Raw genomic sequence first — 17,535 nt, forward strand, 5'->3', positions numbered from 1 at the left:
CCCTGTTTATTATTCTACCTGGCCCAAAATTATCTGTTGCCAGCCTATTTTTGTAAAGGCCAATTATTTAGAAATATTTTTTAACTTTGGATTTTTTAAGTAGCAAATAAAATGACTATTGTCTACAGATTAATGGATAAAATGGCAGTCTGTGGGTGCGCACCGGTCATAAAAATTTTTACCTTCAAATAAAATTGTTGTTGTAGAGTCTGACGGGCTGACAATTTCAGTTATGAGGAGCTTTGATACTTATAAAAATTTGCTAAAAGCATGTATGGCCTAAGGAGGTTTATTTTCAGTTTTCCAACTATTTTATTATTATAGTATATATATATTTTTTTTTCTCTCATCTGGCGACATGATGCTAGTTCCACAGGGCCTAAACACACACACACACAAAATTGTCTCCTACAAGTTGGACTATGACACCAGAGAATGGGGCGAGCCAAGGCTGCAAGTCTAGTGTTACGTTAATGGTTTTATGGCCATAGGACCATTCAACTAGAGCTACTAGCAGCCACTGACTGAAAAAAAGAGGAAGGAGTGAGTTCCCTTTACACAGATATACATGTACTGTGAAGTCTGTGCAGCCATATTTGCACAAAAATCAAGTGTCAAGACATAAAACAAACCCTCCGCCCACACGAAAGTGTTAGAGAATGGCGACAGCCGCCGATTTAAGTGACATTTAGGACAGCCGTTTCATTGGCCGAGTGAAATCAACGGCCCCAAAGTGCTAAATACAGCCATTATATGTGTTTGATTAAAGGTAAGTGTTTGCTGCCCTCAAAAATTTTGTCAAGTTTTAAGATCTTAATCTAGATTAATTTGTTATTGATGCCAACCTGGGCAGGGGATTGTATATCTCATTTTATTGCTTTTAAGATAATTAAATCAATTTAATTAAAGACTATTTTGAAATTATAATGAAATAACGAAGCCGATTCCTTTAATTATAAGGCCAAAATTATTTAATAAATGTTATATTTTAAAATATTTTAGAGCAGACATTTTAAATATAAAGATAAAAATTGTAATACTTTAGACTGTAGACATATGTTGAAATAGGTTTATTGTCTGTTAATATATAGATTATGATGTGGTCCATAGGTGTGGTGATTTCTATATATAGTAGTTAGGTACGATTTAGAAAGCGTAACAACCTTATTATCGTTACCAAGAAGTCCGTTCAACCTTTTTTATTTGTATCTTATCAGCTAATCTTTTTCTTTCTTTTTTATATTAGATTTAATGTAACTTACAATATTTATAAACCTTATCTTTTCTTAAAGATTAGAGCTCAATCTGTTCAGCGATTACAAAGATCTTTAGCTTCAGACAGACGGACGGAAGAACAGACAGACATCTTTCTACTTTGTATTAGAGAGATATCTACTTCTTAAAGAGTCAAACTAATGTTTATTTTATTTTTTTCAGACTATGGAAACAGGCATTCGGCCATTTATTCTTGACGGCTTATTCTACAATAGGCCACATTAGATCAAGTAGATAATTCTATAAACCATGAAGCCAGCTTCCAACTGTGACCATTGATACATAAACAGTGCTTTTGTGTGATTTACTTACAGTACGTTATCTTGCCAGTTACCAACGCAGGCAGCTTATATTCGGTGCCATTATAGGTAAACGAACACCTATTTATATTAGTGAAATTATATTTCTCAGTGCTATACATAGAATTATAGGTATTTCTACCACAAGAAATATCTTTTGTGAAAATACTTTGTGACATAGATATAAAAAATCAGCAATGTTTACGTTACCCACTGTTCCAGAGCAGCTGCCGGCCGACCATGTGTCAAACTCGTCGGCCACGGCAGCTGCGAGTTTGAATCCGCCAGCATCGGCTGGGGCGACCGCCTCGGTCGGCCCGGTGGCGGCCAACGCGACGAACAGCAACTCTAACTCGAATTCCACGAGTGGAGGTTCTGCGTCGGCCGGGTATAGCAGCAAAAAGAAGGCTTCCTACAGCTCTTATAAGGTAGAGAATCAAGCAATACCTATAGAAAGATAATACCTATTATTATTTGTATTTCATTTCTAGATACAGACACATAAAAATTACAATGAACATTAAAAGTAATAGATCATTTATGTAAGGTGAACAAAATGATAATGAGATTTAAGAAGTTGTAGGAATATACTGGTTGATATTACAAAAATATATAGGCTTAGGTGTGACCATAATAAATTAACTCAATAAATCTAAGTTTCTTCTGCTAAAGAAATACACAAGTTACCAAAGGGCAAGGGCATAATAATGAAGTTTTATTTTACAGTCTATTTTTTAAAAGCGAAGCTTTTCTATAATTAGTGTCGGTCCGTCCGTCCGTCCGTCCGTCACGGATAGCTTTTTTCGTTAATTTAGACATGTTAGAATTGTCCTATCGATTTCAAATTTTGTATGGTGATTCCTTTAGTAGTTAGGTACGATTTAGAAAGCGAAGCAACTCTATAATCATTACCAAAATGTCCGTATGTCCATTTTAAACATGTTGATTTTTTTACTTTTTTAAATAGCTTTTTTCGTTAATTTAGGCATGTTAAAATTGTCCTATCGATTTCAAAATTTGCAAGGTGATTCCTGTAATAGTTAGGTACGAGTTAGAAAGCGTAGCAACTCTATAATCATTACCAGAATGTCTGTGCGTCCATTTTAAACATGTTGATTTTTTAAAACATTTTTAACAACAAATTTATCCGATTGGTCTGATTTTTGGTATACTGATTCCTGGGACAACAAAGTACAATATTATAAGCGAAGCAACTCGATAATCAAGTCCTAAAAATGTAAGTATGTCCATAATCATTATCCTATATCAAGCCGTTTTTCAACAAATTTACTTACAATTTAGCTTTGACTCTTATACATTCGCATTCTGATTATTCAGTTCTGACATTATACAAGTGTTAATGTCCGTTTGTCCTACCGTTTCAGAGCTTTGCTTTTATGGATGTTGTCATCCTTGTCTATATCTGAATTTCAGCCCCTTGAAAAAAAGTAGAATAGTTTTAACAAAATCTCGTTGGTTAATATTTTTCATATCAGTAGTTGTTTCTTTTTTTTGTATTAAATAGAAATAAATATTGCACCAGGCCAAATAATAGGAATCTATGTTTGACTTTTATCTTCGTAGGATTGTTTCTAAATGTTCTAATTCCAATTATCTAGTCCTTATTTATTGCTCAGTATATATGCTTAAAATCAAATGCCTGTTTATAATTATAACTAAACTATTTTGCAAGATATGTTATTTTTCAATCCAGCTAAGATTTATTTTTGTCATTTACTGTCATATTTAAATAACTTTTAAAAATTGCAATGTTGTAAAATTAAATCGTTCATATCTAACTCAATCTTTCTTTCTTCATTATTTTTAAAAAAAGAATTAAGTATAGGTAGGAAACAAATTATAAACTATAGGTACTACCTTAGTACCTACCTAACCAAAAAGTAATATCTAAATTTCAAAGAATATTTATTAGTTTTCATTAGGTACCTAATTATATTTCATAAGAAAAAAGTATTTTGGGTGTATAGATTCTTTTAAGTTTGTTATCAATGATACGGATAATACCTTCTTTTTTTTTTATTGAGGGGGGTGGGGAGTGATACACCCCTCTGCCACAAAGCCTAAAAACTGTCCTGAGGTGGATTCTTAAAAATTAATTAGGATTGCTTAGTGAGGCAAAATTATTTCTATGATAAATCCTCCAAAATCGCATTAAAAATCTACAAAAATTAAATAATATCAAAAAGGGTTATTAACACAAGATTTTGTTTAATTTTGTAGATTTTTATGTGATTTTGGAGGAATTTTTACAAAAATAATTTTGCCTCACTAAACTACCCTATTTTTTTTAAAGAATCCACCTCTGGGTCATGATTTACCTAAATATTGGGGAACCATCAGTCCATCTTTTGTCAAGAACTTAACAATCATACACACAACTTATTACTACATGTTATAGAATTATCTTTTTGTTAATCTGGTAATGTACTTTATAGTGAATCTATTTGTCTATGACAAATATGAATGCATATGCTTGTATTAATTTGAATTAATTTGTTTTGTCGTCTCCATATATTTGTGTGTGTGAGTGAGTGGGGTGTTGGGTTTGTGTGTGTGAGTGTGTAAATCATTTTCTATTTAGTTGTATATGCATGCATTTTCAATATTTTATAGATCTATGCAGGGCTAGAGAGGATAATAAATATCTAATTAATCTACCTCCCGTTCCCCAATATATTTACTAGGGTTGGTAATCCGTCTAAGTTTTGGGCCTGATTTGGATTAATTTAATTTGTGAAAATTTTTGCCTTCGGTAGTATGTAGAAATTAGGTTAAGATGGAATTGTACTTATTTTCATAACACAATTATAAAGGCAAAGCTTTCCTGAAAAGTTTCTCTTCACTCAAAAGTGCTAATATAGTTTTGTCTTAAAGTCATCAAATGTTTTGTTCACTTTAAGGTGACAAAGAAAAAAAATACAGTAAAATAGCATCAGAAGCTATAAAGAGCAAAAGTACACAATTATTTTATGTAGGTGTTATATTAACTAGGTAAACTGATGATGTATTTACAATTTACATCTTCATATTTGTGCTAATCTGTGTATAAAACTAAAGCCTGGTACATAACCATAATACTTACTGCCTAAGATGTTATGGGCTTTAATCATTTGCTCTTGTTCGTTCATACTCAAATTTTGAGGCGAGTTCTTGATAAGTGATTGAGAAAATTGTGCACTAAACTTTTCTATCCAATAAATGTGGGAAATGTCAGGGAGGGAGGGAGAGGTTCATGATAGATATTGATTAATTTACAATATTTCTTCCTCCCAATTTGTATACATATACTCAGGGATGCGGAGCCGTTTGATTTTAATGTGGCTCCGGCTCCGCAGAGCCGCCTGTGAAAATAACTGCTCTGGCTCCTATAATCAAGAAAAAGTCTATTTTTGACTTTTGAAGGTTTTAAAAGTTCAATTTTTGAGGAAAATGGACTTGGAAAAATTAAAAGGGACATTTGCACACGACACAATAGTTACCAAATTATGATTAATAAAAAATATCTTTTTTAACTAACCCGGAGCCGAAGGCGTTTTCTAACGAAAATAACGGCTCCAGCAAAATATGGCAGCTCCTCGGCTCCGGCTCCGCAACCTTGCCTTTACTACTAAACACAAAATTTTACACCACAGAATTGAGAAAAATAAAGATTATTGTTTTTTACCTATCCCTGCTTCTCTGAGAAAATGTGAACGTGCTAGCGAGAGGAATACAGATTTTTTAATCAAACAGAAAACTGATCAAATATTACTCAATTATATAGTAAAAGTAGATTAGTAGGTAGAGATTTCAATATATGATTTTAACAAATTTTAAAAATCTTTATTTTCTAGGTATTTCGATTTTTTCACAAAACAATACTACCAAGTAGAAATGCAAATATTGCATAACTGCAAGTTAAAAACTGCTGAATATATTACCATGTCCATAGTTCCTAGGTGTAACTTAACTTTTATGAAGCATGTATGAATTTTCTCTCTTTCTGTGTGTGTGTGGGTGTGTGTGTGTGTTCATGTGTGTGAGTGCTTTAACACGTTAAAAACGAGTTTAAGCAAATTTTGGATAAAAGAATGGGTAAAATAACTTTAATCTTTACTTCAATTTTGCATAGGTACCTAGTTTTAAATATTTTATGCAAAGATAATTAATAGATGAGTGGGTCATTTTAAAGTGTTAAGGTAATACATTTAAAAACATTTTAGAAAGCCTAATATTTATACATCCTATTATTTTTAATTTAATTAATATTAAAATCACCATTTTTTTTAAGGGGGGGGGGGGGGGGTCGGGGTGGATTTGTGGTTCCGCCACCATTTCTTCGAAGCAAAATCCATAATTATACCTTATTAAATCAAATGTCATGCATGCCAAATCCTAGTGTTCTAACTTTAACTTTTTGGGGGGTTGGTATCATTTTTTGTTTTAGGTCTGCACCGGTTACAAAAAGTGTCACATCCGCTGTAAGAATTTTAAAAAAATTCTTCAATTCACTTTTGCATGAAGGAGACAAGTATGAAGTTGTTTGATATCACTTATGCACAATATTTGAGAAAATAAATAGTGCATGACGTGGGCACATGGATTGGTATTCTCAAACAAAAACAAAACATTTGTTTCTTTGACGAAAATTGTTAACGAATCGCTAACCATAGCAATTTGTAAAATTACTTTTAAGCCCCTTGCAGTGGTTATTTATACAGAAAAATTCTTTACTTTTGATTATATTTGAAGTAAGGGAATCGGGTTTGCTACGAACTTTGAGGAAATTTCTTAGAATCTTTATCTCTGTCTCTCTAATGATGATGTTTAAGTAACAATTGGCAGATTAAAGACAAACACAAAACTGAAAAGAAAAGATTGCTAAAAATTTAGAAAATTCTACAAAGGGGGATGTGGAAAATAACCATTTGGGCAGGGGGGGGGGGTTTACTCGAGAACCCTTAGAGCTAGAGGGAGCTAATTTTGGATATAAGCTTCTATGGGGCCAAAGTTACTTTTAAAATTATCGTCGACCCCCCACCCCCCCCCCAATTTTTTTTTTTTTTGGGGGGGGGGCGGGTTGATTATACTAAAGGATGTTTCTCATAAATGACTTGAGATAAATGGAGCAAACCTTTGGATACAAGTTTTGTAGGCCTATATTTGATTTTAGAATTATCGTTGACCACCCACCCACCTCAAAACCCCTAATTTGGGGGGGGGGGCGGGTGAATTATACTATAGGGTGTTTCTCATAAACGACTTGAGATAAATGGAGCAAACCTTAGAATACAAGTTTTGTAGGCCTATATTTGATTTTAGAATTTTCGTTGACCACCCACCCACCCCAAAACCCCTAATTTGGGGGGGGGGGGCGGGTGAATTATACTATAGGGTGTTTCTCATAAACGACTTGAGATAAATGGAGCAAACCTTAGGATACAAGTTTTGTAGGCCTATATTTGATTTTAGAATTATCATTGACCACCCACCCATCCCAAAACCCCTAATTTGGGGGGGGGGGGGCGGGTGAATTATACTATAGGGTGTTTCTCATAAAAGACTTGAGATAAATGGAGCAAACCTTAGGATACAAGTTTTGTAGGCCTATATTTGATTTTATAATTATCGTTGACCACCCACTCACCCCCAAACCCCTAATTTTTTTTTTTTTTGGGGGGGGGGCGGGTGGATTATACTATAGGGTGTTTCTCATAAACGACTTGAGATAAATGGAGCAAACCTTAGGATACAAGTTTTGTAGGCCTATATTTGATTTTAGAATTATCGTTGACCACCCACCCACCCCAAAACCCCTAATTTGGGGGGGGGGGGGGGCGGGTGAAATATACTATAGGGTGTTTCTCATAAAAGACTTGAGATAAATGGAGGAAACCTTAGGATACAAGTTTTGTAGGCCTATATTTGATTTTATAATTATCGTTGACCACCCACTCACCACTCCCCCCCCTTTACTTACAATTTTGTTTCGACATTTACTTTGGGTGCTACTCCCTTAGTTTTAGAGATAATTGGATGAAATCTTTTGGGCTGGGTCACTAATTACCCCAACTATTGATATCTTTAAAAAAAAACGGCTGCGAGACCGCCGCTCCCGCCGCCCGCCGCCATTTACCGCCGCCACCAAAAATTTTTTTTTATTGCATTTCTCGCCGAATTAGGCAATTTGGAATCATTTGAGACCATGTTATTTTTTTCAAAATTTTTTGCCTTACAAGCAACCCTGCGGGGGATTTAATCATTATTTTCAAATTCTCGAAAAAAATAACATGGTCTCAAATGATTCCAAATTGCCTAATTCGGCGAGAAATGCAATAAAAAAATTTTTTTTTGGTGGCAGCTGTAAACGGCGGCGGGCGGCGGGAGCGGCGGTCCCGCCGCCGTTTTTTTAAAAGATACCAATAGTTGGGGTAATTAGTGACCCAGCCCAAAAGATTTCATCCAATTATCTCTAAAACTAAGGGAGTAGCACCCAAAATAAAAGTCGAAACAAAAGTGTAAGTAAAGGAGGGGGGGGGGGGGGAAATGTGGTGACTCGTCACACGACATACCAGCAATTTTATTTTGGGTGCTACTCCCTTAGTTTTTGAGATAATTGGATGAAATCTTTTGGGCTGGGTCACTAATTACCCCAACTATTGGTATCTTTAATAAAAACGGCGGCGGGACCGTTTCCCCCCCCCCCCCTTTACTTACAATTTTGTTTCGACTTTTATTTTGGTTGCTACTCCCTTAGTTTTAGAGATAATTGGATGAAATCTTTTGGGCTGGGTCACTAATTACCCCAACTATTGGTATCTTTTAAAAAAACGGCGGCGGGACCGCCGCTCCCGCCGCCCGCCGCCGTTTACAGCTGCCACCAAAAAAAAAATTTTTTATTGCATTTCTCGCCGAATTAGGCAATTTGGAATCATTTGAGACCATGTTATTTTTTTCGAGAATTTGAAAATAATGATTAAATCCCCCGCAGGGTTGCTTGTAAGGCAAAAAATTTTGGAAAAAATAACATGGTCTCAAATGATTCCAAATCGCCTAATTCGGCGAGAAATGCAATGAAAATTTTTTTTTTGGTGGCGGCGGTAAATGGCGACGGGCGGCGGGAGCGGCGGTCCTGCCGCCGTTTTTTTTAAAGATACCAATAGTTGGGGTAATTAGTGACCCAGCCCAAAAGATTTCATCCAATTATCTCAAAAACTAAGGGAGTAGCACCCAAAATAAAATTGCTGGTATGTCGTGTGACGAGTCACCACATTCCCCCCCCCCCCTTTACTTACAATTTTGTTTCGACTTTTATTTGGGTGCTACTCCCTTAGTTTTAGAGATAATTGGATGAAATCTTTTGGGCTGGGTCACTAATTACCCCAACTATTGGTATCTTTTAAAAAAACGGCGGCGGGACCGCCGCTCCCGCCGCCCGCCGCCGTTTACAGCTGCCACAAAAAAAAAAAAATTTTATTGCATTTCTCGCCGAATTAGGCAATTTGGAATCATTTGAGACCATGTTATTTTTTTCAAGAATTTGAAAAAAATGTCTAAATCCCCTGCAGGGTTGCTTGTAAGGCAAAAAATTTTCGAAAAAAATTACATGGTCTCAAATGATTCCAAAATGCCTAATTCGGCGAGAAATGCAATAAAAAAAATTTTTTGGTAGCGGCGGTATATGGCGGCGGGCGGCGGGAGCGGCGGTCACGCAGCCGTTTTTTTTTAAAGATATTTTTTTATTGCATTTCTCGTCGAATTAGGCAATTTGGAATCATTTGAGACCATGTTATTTTTTTCAAGAATTTGAAAAAAATGTCTAAATCCCCCGCAGGGTTGCTTGTAAGGCAAAAAATTTTCGAAAAAAATAACATGGTCTCAAATGATTCTAAATTGCCTAATTCGGCGAGAAATGCAATAAAAAAATTTTTTTTGTGGCGGCGGTATATGGCGGCGGGCGGCGGGAGCGGCGGTCACGCAGCCGTTTATTTTTAAAGATACCAATAGTTGGGGTAATCAGTGACCCAGCCCAAAAGATTTCATCCAATTATCTCAAGTACTAAGGTTGTAGCACTCAAAATAAAATTGCTGGTATGTCGTGTGATGAGTCACCACATTTCCCCCCCCCCTTTACTTACAATTTTGTTTCGACTTTTATTTTGGGTGCTACTCCCTTAGTTTTAGAGATAATTGGATGAAATCTTTTGGGCTGGGTCACTAATTACCCCAACTATTGGTATCTTGTACAAAAAAACGGCGGCGGGACCGCCGCCCGCTGCCGTTTACAGCCGCCACCAAACAAAATTTTTTTTATTGCATTTCTCGCCGAATTAGGCAATTTGGAATCATTTGAGACCATGTTATTTTTTTCGAGAATTTGAAAAAAATGACTAAATCCCCCGCAGGGTTGCTTGTAAGGCGAAAAATTTTTGAAAAAAATAACATGGTCTCAAATGATTACAAATTGCCTAATTCGGCAAGAAATGCAATGAAAATTTTTTTTTTGTGGGGGCAGTAAATGGCGATGGGCGGCGGGAGCGGCGGTCCTGCCGCCGTTTTTATTAAAGATACCAATAGTTGGGGTAATTAGTGACCCAGCCCAAAAGATTTCATCCAATTATCTCAAAAACTAAGGGAGTAGCACCCAAAATAAAATTGCTGGTATGTCGTGTGACGAGTCACCACATTTCCCCCCCCCCCCCCTTTACTTACAATTTTGTTTCGACTTTTATTTTGGGTGCTACTCCCTTAGTTTTAGAGATAATTGGATGAAATCTTTTGGGCTGGGTCACTAATTACCCCAACTATTGGTATCTTTTAAAAAAACGGCGGCGAGACCGCTGCTCCCGCCGCCCGCCGCCATTTACTGCCGCCACAAAAAAAAAAATTTTCATTGCATTTCTCGCCGAATTAGGTGATTTGGAATCATTTGAGACCATGTTATTTTTTTCAAAAATTTTTCACCTTACAAGCAACCCTGCGGGGGATTAAGTCATTTTTTTCAAATTTTCGAAAAAAATAACATGGTCTCCAATGATTCCAAATTGCCTAATTCGGCGAGAAATGCAATAAAAAAAATTTTTTTGGTAGCGGCGGTAAATTGCGGCGGGCGGCGGGAGCGGCGGTCACGTAGCCGTTTTTTTAAAGATACCAATAGTTGGGGTAATCAGTGACCCAGCCCAAAAGATTTCATCCAATTATCTCTAAAACTAAGGTCGTAGCACCCAAAATAAAATTGCTGGTATGTCATGTGACGAGTCACCACATTTCCCCCCCCCCCCCCCTTTACTTACAATTTTGTTTCGACTTTTATTTTGGGTGCTACTCCCTTAGTTTTAGAGATAATTGGATGAAATCTTTTGGGCTGGGTCACTAATTACCCCAACGATTGGTATCTTTTAAAAAAAAACGGCGGCGGGACCGCCGCTCCCGCCGCCGTTAACAGCCGCCACCAAACAAAATTTTTTTTATTGCATTTCTCGCCAAATTAGGCAATTTGGAATCATTTGAGACCATGTTATTTTTTTCGAGAATTTGAAAAAAATGACTAAATCCCCTGCAGGGTTGCTTGTAAGGCGAAAAATTTTTGAAAAAAATAACATGGTCTCAAATGATTCCAAATCGCCTAATTCGGCGAGAAATGCAATGAAAATTTTTTTTTTGGTGGCGGCAGTAAATGGCGACGGGCGGCGGGAGCGGCGGTCCTGCCGCCATTTTTTTTGAAAGATACCAATAGTTGGGGTAATTAGTGACCCAGCCCAAAAGATTTCATCCAATTATCTCAAAAACTAAGGGAGTAGCACCCAAAATAAAATTGCTGGTATGTTGTGTGACAAGTCACCACATTTCCCCCCCCCCCCCCCCCTTTACTTACAATTTTGTTTCGACTTTTATTTTGGGTGCTACTCCCTTAGTTTTAGAGATAATTGGATGAAATCTTTTGGGCTGGGTCACTAATTACTCCAACTATTGGTATCTTTTAAAAAAACGGCGGCGGGACCGCCGCTCCCGCCGCCCGCCGCCGTTTACAGCTGCCACAAAAAAAAAAAATTTTCATTGCATTTCTCGCCGAATTAGGCAATTTGGAATCATTTGAGACCATGTTATTTTTTTCAAGAATTTGAAAAAAATGTCTAAATCCCCTGCAGGGTTGCTTGTAAGGCAAAAAGTTTTTGAAAAAAATAACATGGTCTCAAATGATTCCAAATTGCCTAATTCGGCGTGAAATGCAATAAAAAAATTTTTTTTGGTAGCGGCGGTAAATGGCGGCGGGCGGCGGGAGCGGCGGTCACGCAGCCGTTTTTTTTTTAAAGATACCAATAGTTGGGGTAATCAGTGACCCAGCCCAAAAGATTTCATCCAATTATCTCTAAAACTAAGGTCGTAGCACCCAAAATAAAATTGCTGGTATGTCGTGTGACAAGTCACCACATTTCCCCCCCCCCCCCCCTTTACTTACAATTTTGTTTCGACTTTTATTTTGGGTGCTACTCCCTTAGTTTTAGAGATAATTGGATGAAATCTTTTGGGCTGGGTCACTAATTACCCCAACTATTGGTATCTTTTAAAAAAAACGGCGGCGGGACCGCCGCTCCCGCCGCCGTTTACAGCTGACACCAAAAAAAAATTTTTTATTGCATTTCTCGCCGAATTAGGCAATTTGGAATCATTTGAGACCATGTTATTTTTTTCAAGAATTTGAAAAAATGTCTAAATCCCCCGCAGGGTTGCTTGTAAGGCAAAAAATTTTCGAAAAAAATAACATGGTCTCAATTGATTCCAAATTGCCTAATTCGGCGAGAAATGCAATAAAAAATTTTTTTTTGTGGCGGCGGTAAATGGTGGCGGGAGCGGCGGTCACGCAGCCGTTTATTTTTAAAGATACCAATAGTTGGGGTAATCAGTGACCCAGCCCAAAAGATTTCATCCAATTATCTCTAAAACTAAGGTCAAAGCACCCAAAATAAAATTGCTGGTATGTCGTGTGACGAGTCACCACATTTCCCCCCCCCCCCCCTTTACTTACAATTTTGTTTCGACTTTTATTTTGGGTGCTACTGCCTTAGTTTTAGAGATAATTGGATGAAATCTTTTGGGCTGGGTCACTAATTACCCCAACTATTGGTATCTTTAAAAAAAAAACGGCGGCAGGACCGCCGCTCCCGCCGCTGTTTACAGCCGCCACCAAACAAAATTTTTTTTATTGCATTTCTCGCAGAATTAGGCAATTTGGAATCATTTGAGACCATGTTATTTTTTTCGAGAATTTGAAGAAAATGATTAAATCCCCCGCAGGGTTGCTTGTAAGGCGAAAATTTTTTGAAAAAAATAACATGGTCTCAAATGATTCCAAATTGCCTAATTCGGCGAGAAATGCAATAAAAAAAAAATTTTTGGTGGCGGCGGTAAATGGCGGCGGGCGGCGGGAGCGGCGGTCTCGCAGCCGTTTTTTTTAAGATACCAATAGTTGGGGTAATTAGTGACCCAGCCCAAAAGATTTCATCCAATTATCTCTAAAACTAAGGGAGTAGCACCCAAAATAAATTGCTGCAAGTCGTTTATGAGAAACACCCTATAGTATAATCCACCCGCCCCCCCCCCCAAAAAAAAAAATTAGGGGTTTGGGGGTGAGTGGGTGGTCAACGATAATTATAAAATCAAATATAGGCCTACAAAACTTGTATCCTAAGGTTTCCTCCATTTATCTCAAGTCTTTTATGAGAAACACCCTATAGTATATTTCACCCGCCCCCCCCCCCCCCAAATTAGGGGTTTTGGGGTGGGTGGGTGGTCAACGATAATTCTAAAATCAAATATAGGCCTACAAAACTTGTATCCTAAGGTTTGCTCCATTTATCTCAAGTCGTTTATGAGAAACACCCTATAGTATAATTCACCCGCCCCCCCCCCCAAATTAGGGGTTTTGGGGTGGGTGGGTGGTCAACGAAAATTCTAATATCAAATATAGGCCTACAAAACTTGTATCCTAAGGTTTGCTCCATTTATCTCAAGTCGTTTATGAGAAACACCCTATAGTATAATTCACCCGCCCCCCCCCCCCCCAAATTAGGGGTTTTGGGGTGGGTGGGTGGTCAACGATAATTCTAAAATCAAATATAGGCCTACAAAACTTGTATCCCAAGGTTTGCTCCATTTATCTCAAGTCGTTTATGAGAAACATCCTATAGTATAATCCACCCGCCCCCCCCCCCAAAAAAAAAAAAATTTGGGGGGGGGGGTGGGGGGTCGACGATAATTTTAAAAGTAACTTTGGCCCCATAGAAGCTTATATCCAAAATTAGCTCCCTCTAGCTCAAAGGGTTCTCGAGTAAATCCCCCCCCCCTGCCCAAATGGTTATTTTCCACATCCCCCTTTTACACGAAGCTACTAACAGCTTAATTGAGAGAATAAAGTTAAATAAAATTTATTTTTATTTGCTAGCTGAAGGGTCCATGCTGTTTAGGGCAGGTAGTTAGGTAGTTGTCTGGAATATACATTTATTGACTTGTTCAGAAGATATTTTTAAGATCTTTCTGAAAATAATCTACCTGTAGAATCTCACTGTGCCTGCTAGGATTCTCTGATCTGCCCAATTTTTCAGCACTCTTCATCTTTCGCAATACTGCAAAAATCTCGTCAATTACCTAAGATATAATATTTTATATACCAATGGATATATTCATAGACGTCCAAGGGGGGGGGGGGGGGGTAATGGGGCGATCACCCCCCCCCCCCAAATTTTTTTTTTCATTTTACCACCCCCATTTAAAATTTACCCCTACCCTGGGGGTGCCGTAGGCACCCCCAACCATTTAGGAGGGGGTATTTACCCCCCCCCCAAACAATTTTTGGGGGTAAATTACTAAATACCCCCTCCAAAATAAAAAATCTCTAATAAAAAAATTTTTGCGCACTTCGCGCGCATTTTTAATACTATATATTCCATAAAATTTAAATTACCCCCCCCCAAAAATTTTACCCCGGGGATAAATTTTGGGGGGGGTAAACTAAATTTACCCCTGCCAACAGATTTCAGGGGGGGGGTAATTACCCCCCCAAGCAAATTTTACCCCCGGGGTAAAAATTTTGGGGGGGGTAAAAAAAATTTGCGGCGCGCTTCGCGCGCCATTTTACCCCCCCCTTAAAATATTTTACTCCCCCCCCCAAAAAAAGCTTGGACGCCCCTGGATATATTATTACTTGGATCTTACAATAGATTTTCAGTTATCTAATAAAGTGAATCTTGCAGCAGGCTCAAATAAAGATTCCCCATTGCACCCCATTCCCTTCAACTGGATGAACAAACTGAACAATAAACATGTACGATAATTTTTCCACTTTCATAATATCCAGGAATATTCAACATCCATTAATATACCATATAACATTAATATAAAATCCATTGTAAAAGGAGGATGTGCTTAAGGACCATTTGGGCAGGGGGGGGGGTTTACTCGAGAACCCTTAGAGCTAGAGGGAGCTAATTTTGGATTTAAGCTTCTATGGGGCCAAAGTTACTTTTAAAATTATCGTCGACCCCCCACCCCCCCCCAAATTTTTTTTTTCGGGGGGGGGGTAAAAAATTTTTTTATTGCATTTCTCGCCGAATTAGGCAATTTGGAATCATTTGAGACCATGTTATTTTTTTCAAAAATTTTTCGCCTTACAAGCAACCCTGCGGGGGGACTTAGTCATTTTTTTCAAATTCTCGTTTATGAAGGTATATCTTAAATACAGTATGCTACTCTCTTAGTTTTAAAGATAATTGGATGAAATCTTTTTGATTGTGTCACTAATTACCCCAAGTTTTGGTATCTTTAAAAAAAAACGGCGGCGGGACCGCCGCTCCCGCCGTCCGCCGCCGTTTTCCGCCGCCACCAAAAAAGAAATTTTTTATTGCATTTCTCGCCGAATTAGGCAATTTGGAATCATTTGAGACCATGTTATTTTTTCAAAAATTTTTCCCTTAACAAGCAACCCTGCGGGGGGGACTTAGTCATTTTTTTCAAATTCTCGTTTATGAAGGTATATCTTAAATACAGTATGCTACTCTCTTAGTTTTAGAGATAATTGGATGAAATCTTTTTGATTGTGTCACTAATTACTTCAAATTTTGGTATCTTTAAAAAAAAAAACGGCGGCGGGACCCCCGTTGCTTGTAAGGCGAAAAATTTTTGAAAAAAATAACATGGTCTCAAATGATTCCAAATTGCCTAATTCGGCGAGAAATGCAATAAAAAAAATTTTTACCCCCCCCCAAAAAAAAAATTTTTTTGGGGGGGGGTGGGGGGTCGACGATAATTTTAAAAGTAACTTTGGCCCCATAGAAGCTTAAATCCAAAATTAGCTCCCTCTAGCTCTAAGGGTTCTCGAGTAAACCCCCCCCCCCTGCCCAAATGGTCCTTAAGCACATCCTCCTTTTGAGGCATTTTGACCTTCTCGAGATTAGTATATTTTAATTCAGCCCAGACAAAACATTTAAATTAGAAAATTTGCCTATTAAGCATCGATTTCAATTAGAAACCTTTGAAAATTTTAGATTTATGGTTTTAATAAATGCTTGCATTATATTTTAATACTTAGAAGGTTTTAGTATACCTATTTAAAAGACATACTTCCATTTCATTAATTAAAGATATGCTTTGTTTAAAATATGTATAAAAATAAGATGAATATGATAATAATATAATTTTAAAAATTTTGTCAAAAAGGTTTTAAAATCGGCAAGTTTTACATGGACGTACTGACTTCCTGGTAACAATTATAAAGTTGTTAAGCTTTCTAAGCCATACCTTACAGTTACAAGAATCATCATGCAAAGTCTTCACTCGATAGTACAATTCTTACATGCCTATTCTATCCATTACGTACGGATCGATCCTAATGATTGAAATGCTTCGCTTTAAAAACGTCTTATTTAATATTTTATTCTAAAAATCACGAAACCTTTCCCAATTTACAGCTACCGAAAATGTATATATGTACTATTAGAATGTATATTATTTAAGCCTGAGGTTCTAAAATATCACTAAACTTACACCTACACATAGTATACTAGATTTTCTGTTATTAGAGCGCTGGTATCCAGGGAGGGGAGGGGACATTGAGCTGTTAATAACACTAGTCCCAAAAGTTTTATAATAACGTTTTCTTATTCGTTGCCTCAACAACTTTGGGGACTAAATTGAGTTTTGATTAGTTGGTTTATTAATTTAAACGTCCAAAGGTTCCAATCACTAATGTAATTTACAGATGGGTAGATTTTGTATATCATCATTTGAGATGTACATCAAATTATCGGCCATTGTCTTATCCCTTTAAATTCCTGCAAGGGACCAAATTTTTCTCTCAAATTTTCGGCTAGGGGTATTTTTTTTAGAGAAGTTGTATAGTTTTCATGCTTTCTAGGTAGCTCTCCTAACCTCTAATCAAGGCTGAAAACTAGTTCATTTTCTTTGGGGGTTCTTTTCTCTTTCACTTTTTTTGTTTTAAAGTGGCATATTAGTTATTGATTTTTATTATCACTAGCGGATTCGCCCCTGGCCTCTAGGGGCTATGCCCCTTGAGGTAATTAAAAAAAATTAAGTACTACTGGTGCTGCCAGTTGTTTTATGTGAACTAACTTCCCAATAAAGATGTCTTAAGATGTATGTGTCCATAAAGATCTTGTTAACGGCTGGAAGAATTTTCAATAAATTAAAATAGGTAATCAAAATCATCTTCAACTAATTTTGTTGTCAAAATTGATTACAAAAGTTGAAATTAACTTTATATAATTTTTTTTAGTGAAAGAAACAAAGATATTTATATACACAAGCAGCTTAGCTATAGCAATCCTTATAATAAAGTAACATGATGTTTGTCTGTCTGTACCGAAGGATCTCGCTAAGCGCTGAACCGATCAGGTTCTCCTTAACAGGGTAGCTTCTCATAGGTCCTGGGAAGGTTTATAACTATTTC

The 17,535-nt window shown here is 37.1% G+C and overlaps 1 protein-coding gene across 1 annotated transcript in view; it reads left to right on the forward strand.

Annotated features, from left to right (window-relative positions):
- Positions 1–454: 454 nt before the first annotated feature.
- The window catches only part of LOC145331869 (MAP/microtubule affinity-regulating kinase 3-like), a 201,724-nt gene continuing 184,643 nt past the window's right edge, over positions 455–17,535 (forward strand). Inside the window, exons 1-2 of the mRNA XM_080176746.1 lie at positions 455–769; positions 1,438–2,002. Of these exons, the coding sequence (XP_080032872.1) occupies positions 1,772–2,002 (231 nt within the window). The 5' untranslated portion in view covers positions 455–769; positions 1,438–1,771. The remainder of the gene's footprint in view (positions 770–1,437; positions 2,003–17,535) is intronic.

The sequence above is a fragment of the Acartia tonsa genome, chromosome 11 (assembly GCF_053477335.1).
Source record: "Acartia tonsa isolate MP-2025a chromosome 11, ASM5347733v1, whole genome shotgun sequence".
Taxonomy (NCBI): Eukaryota; Metazoa; Arthropoda; class Copepoda; order Calanoida; family Acartiidae; genus Acartia; species Acartia tonsa.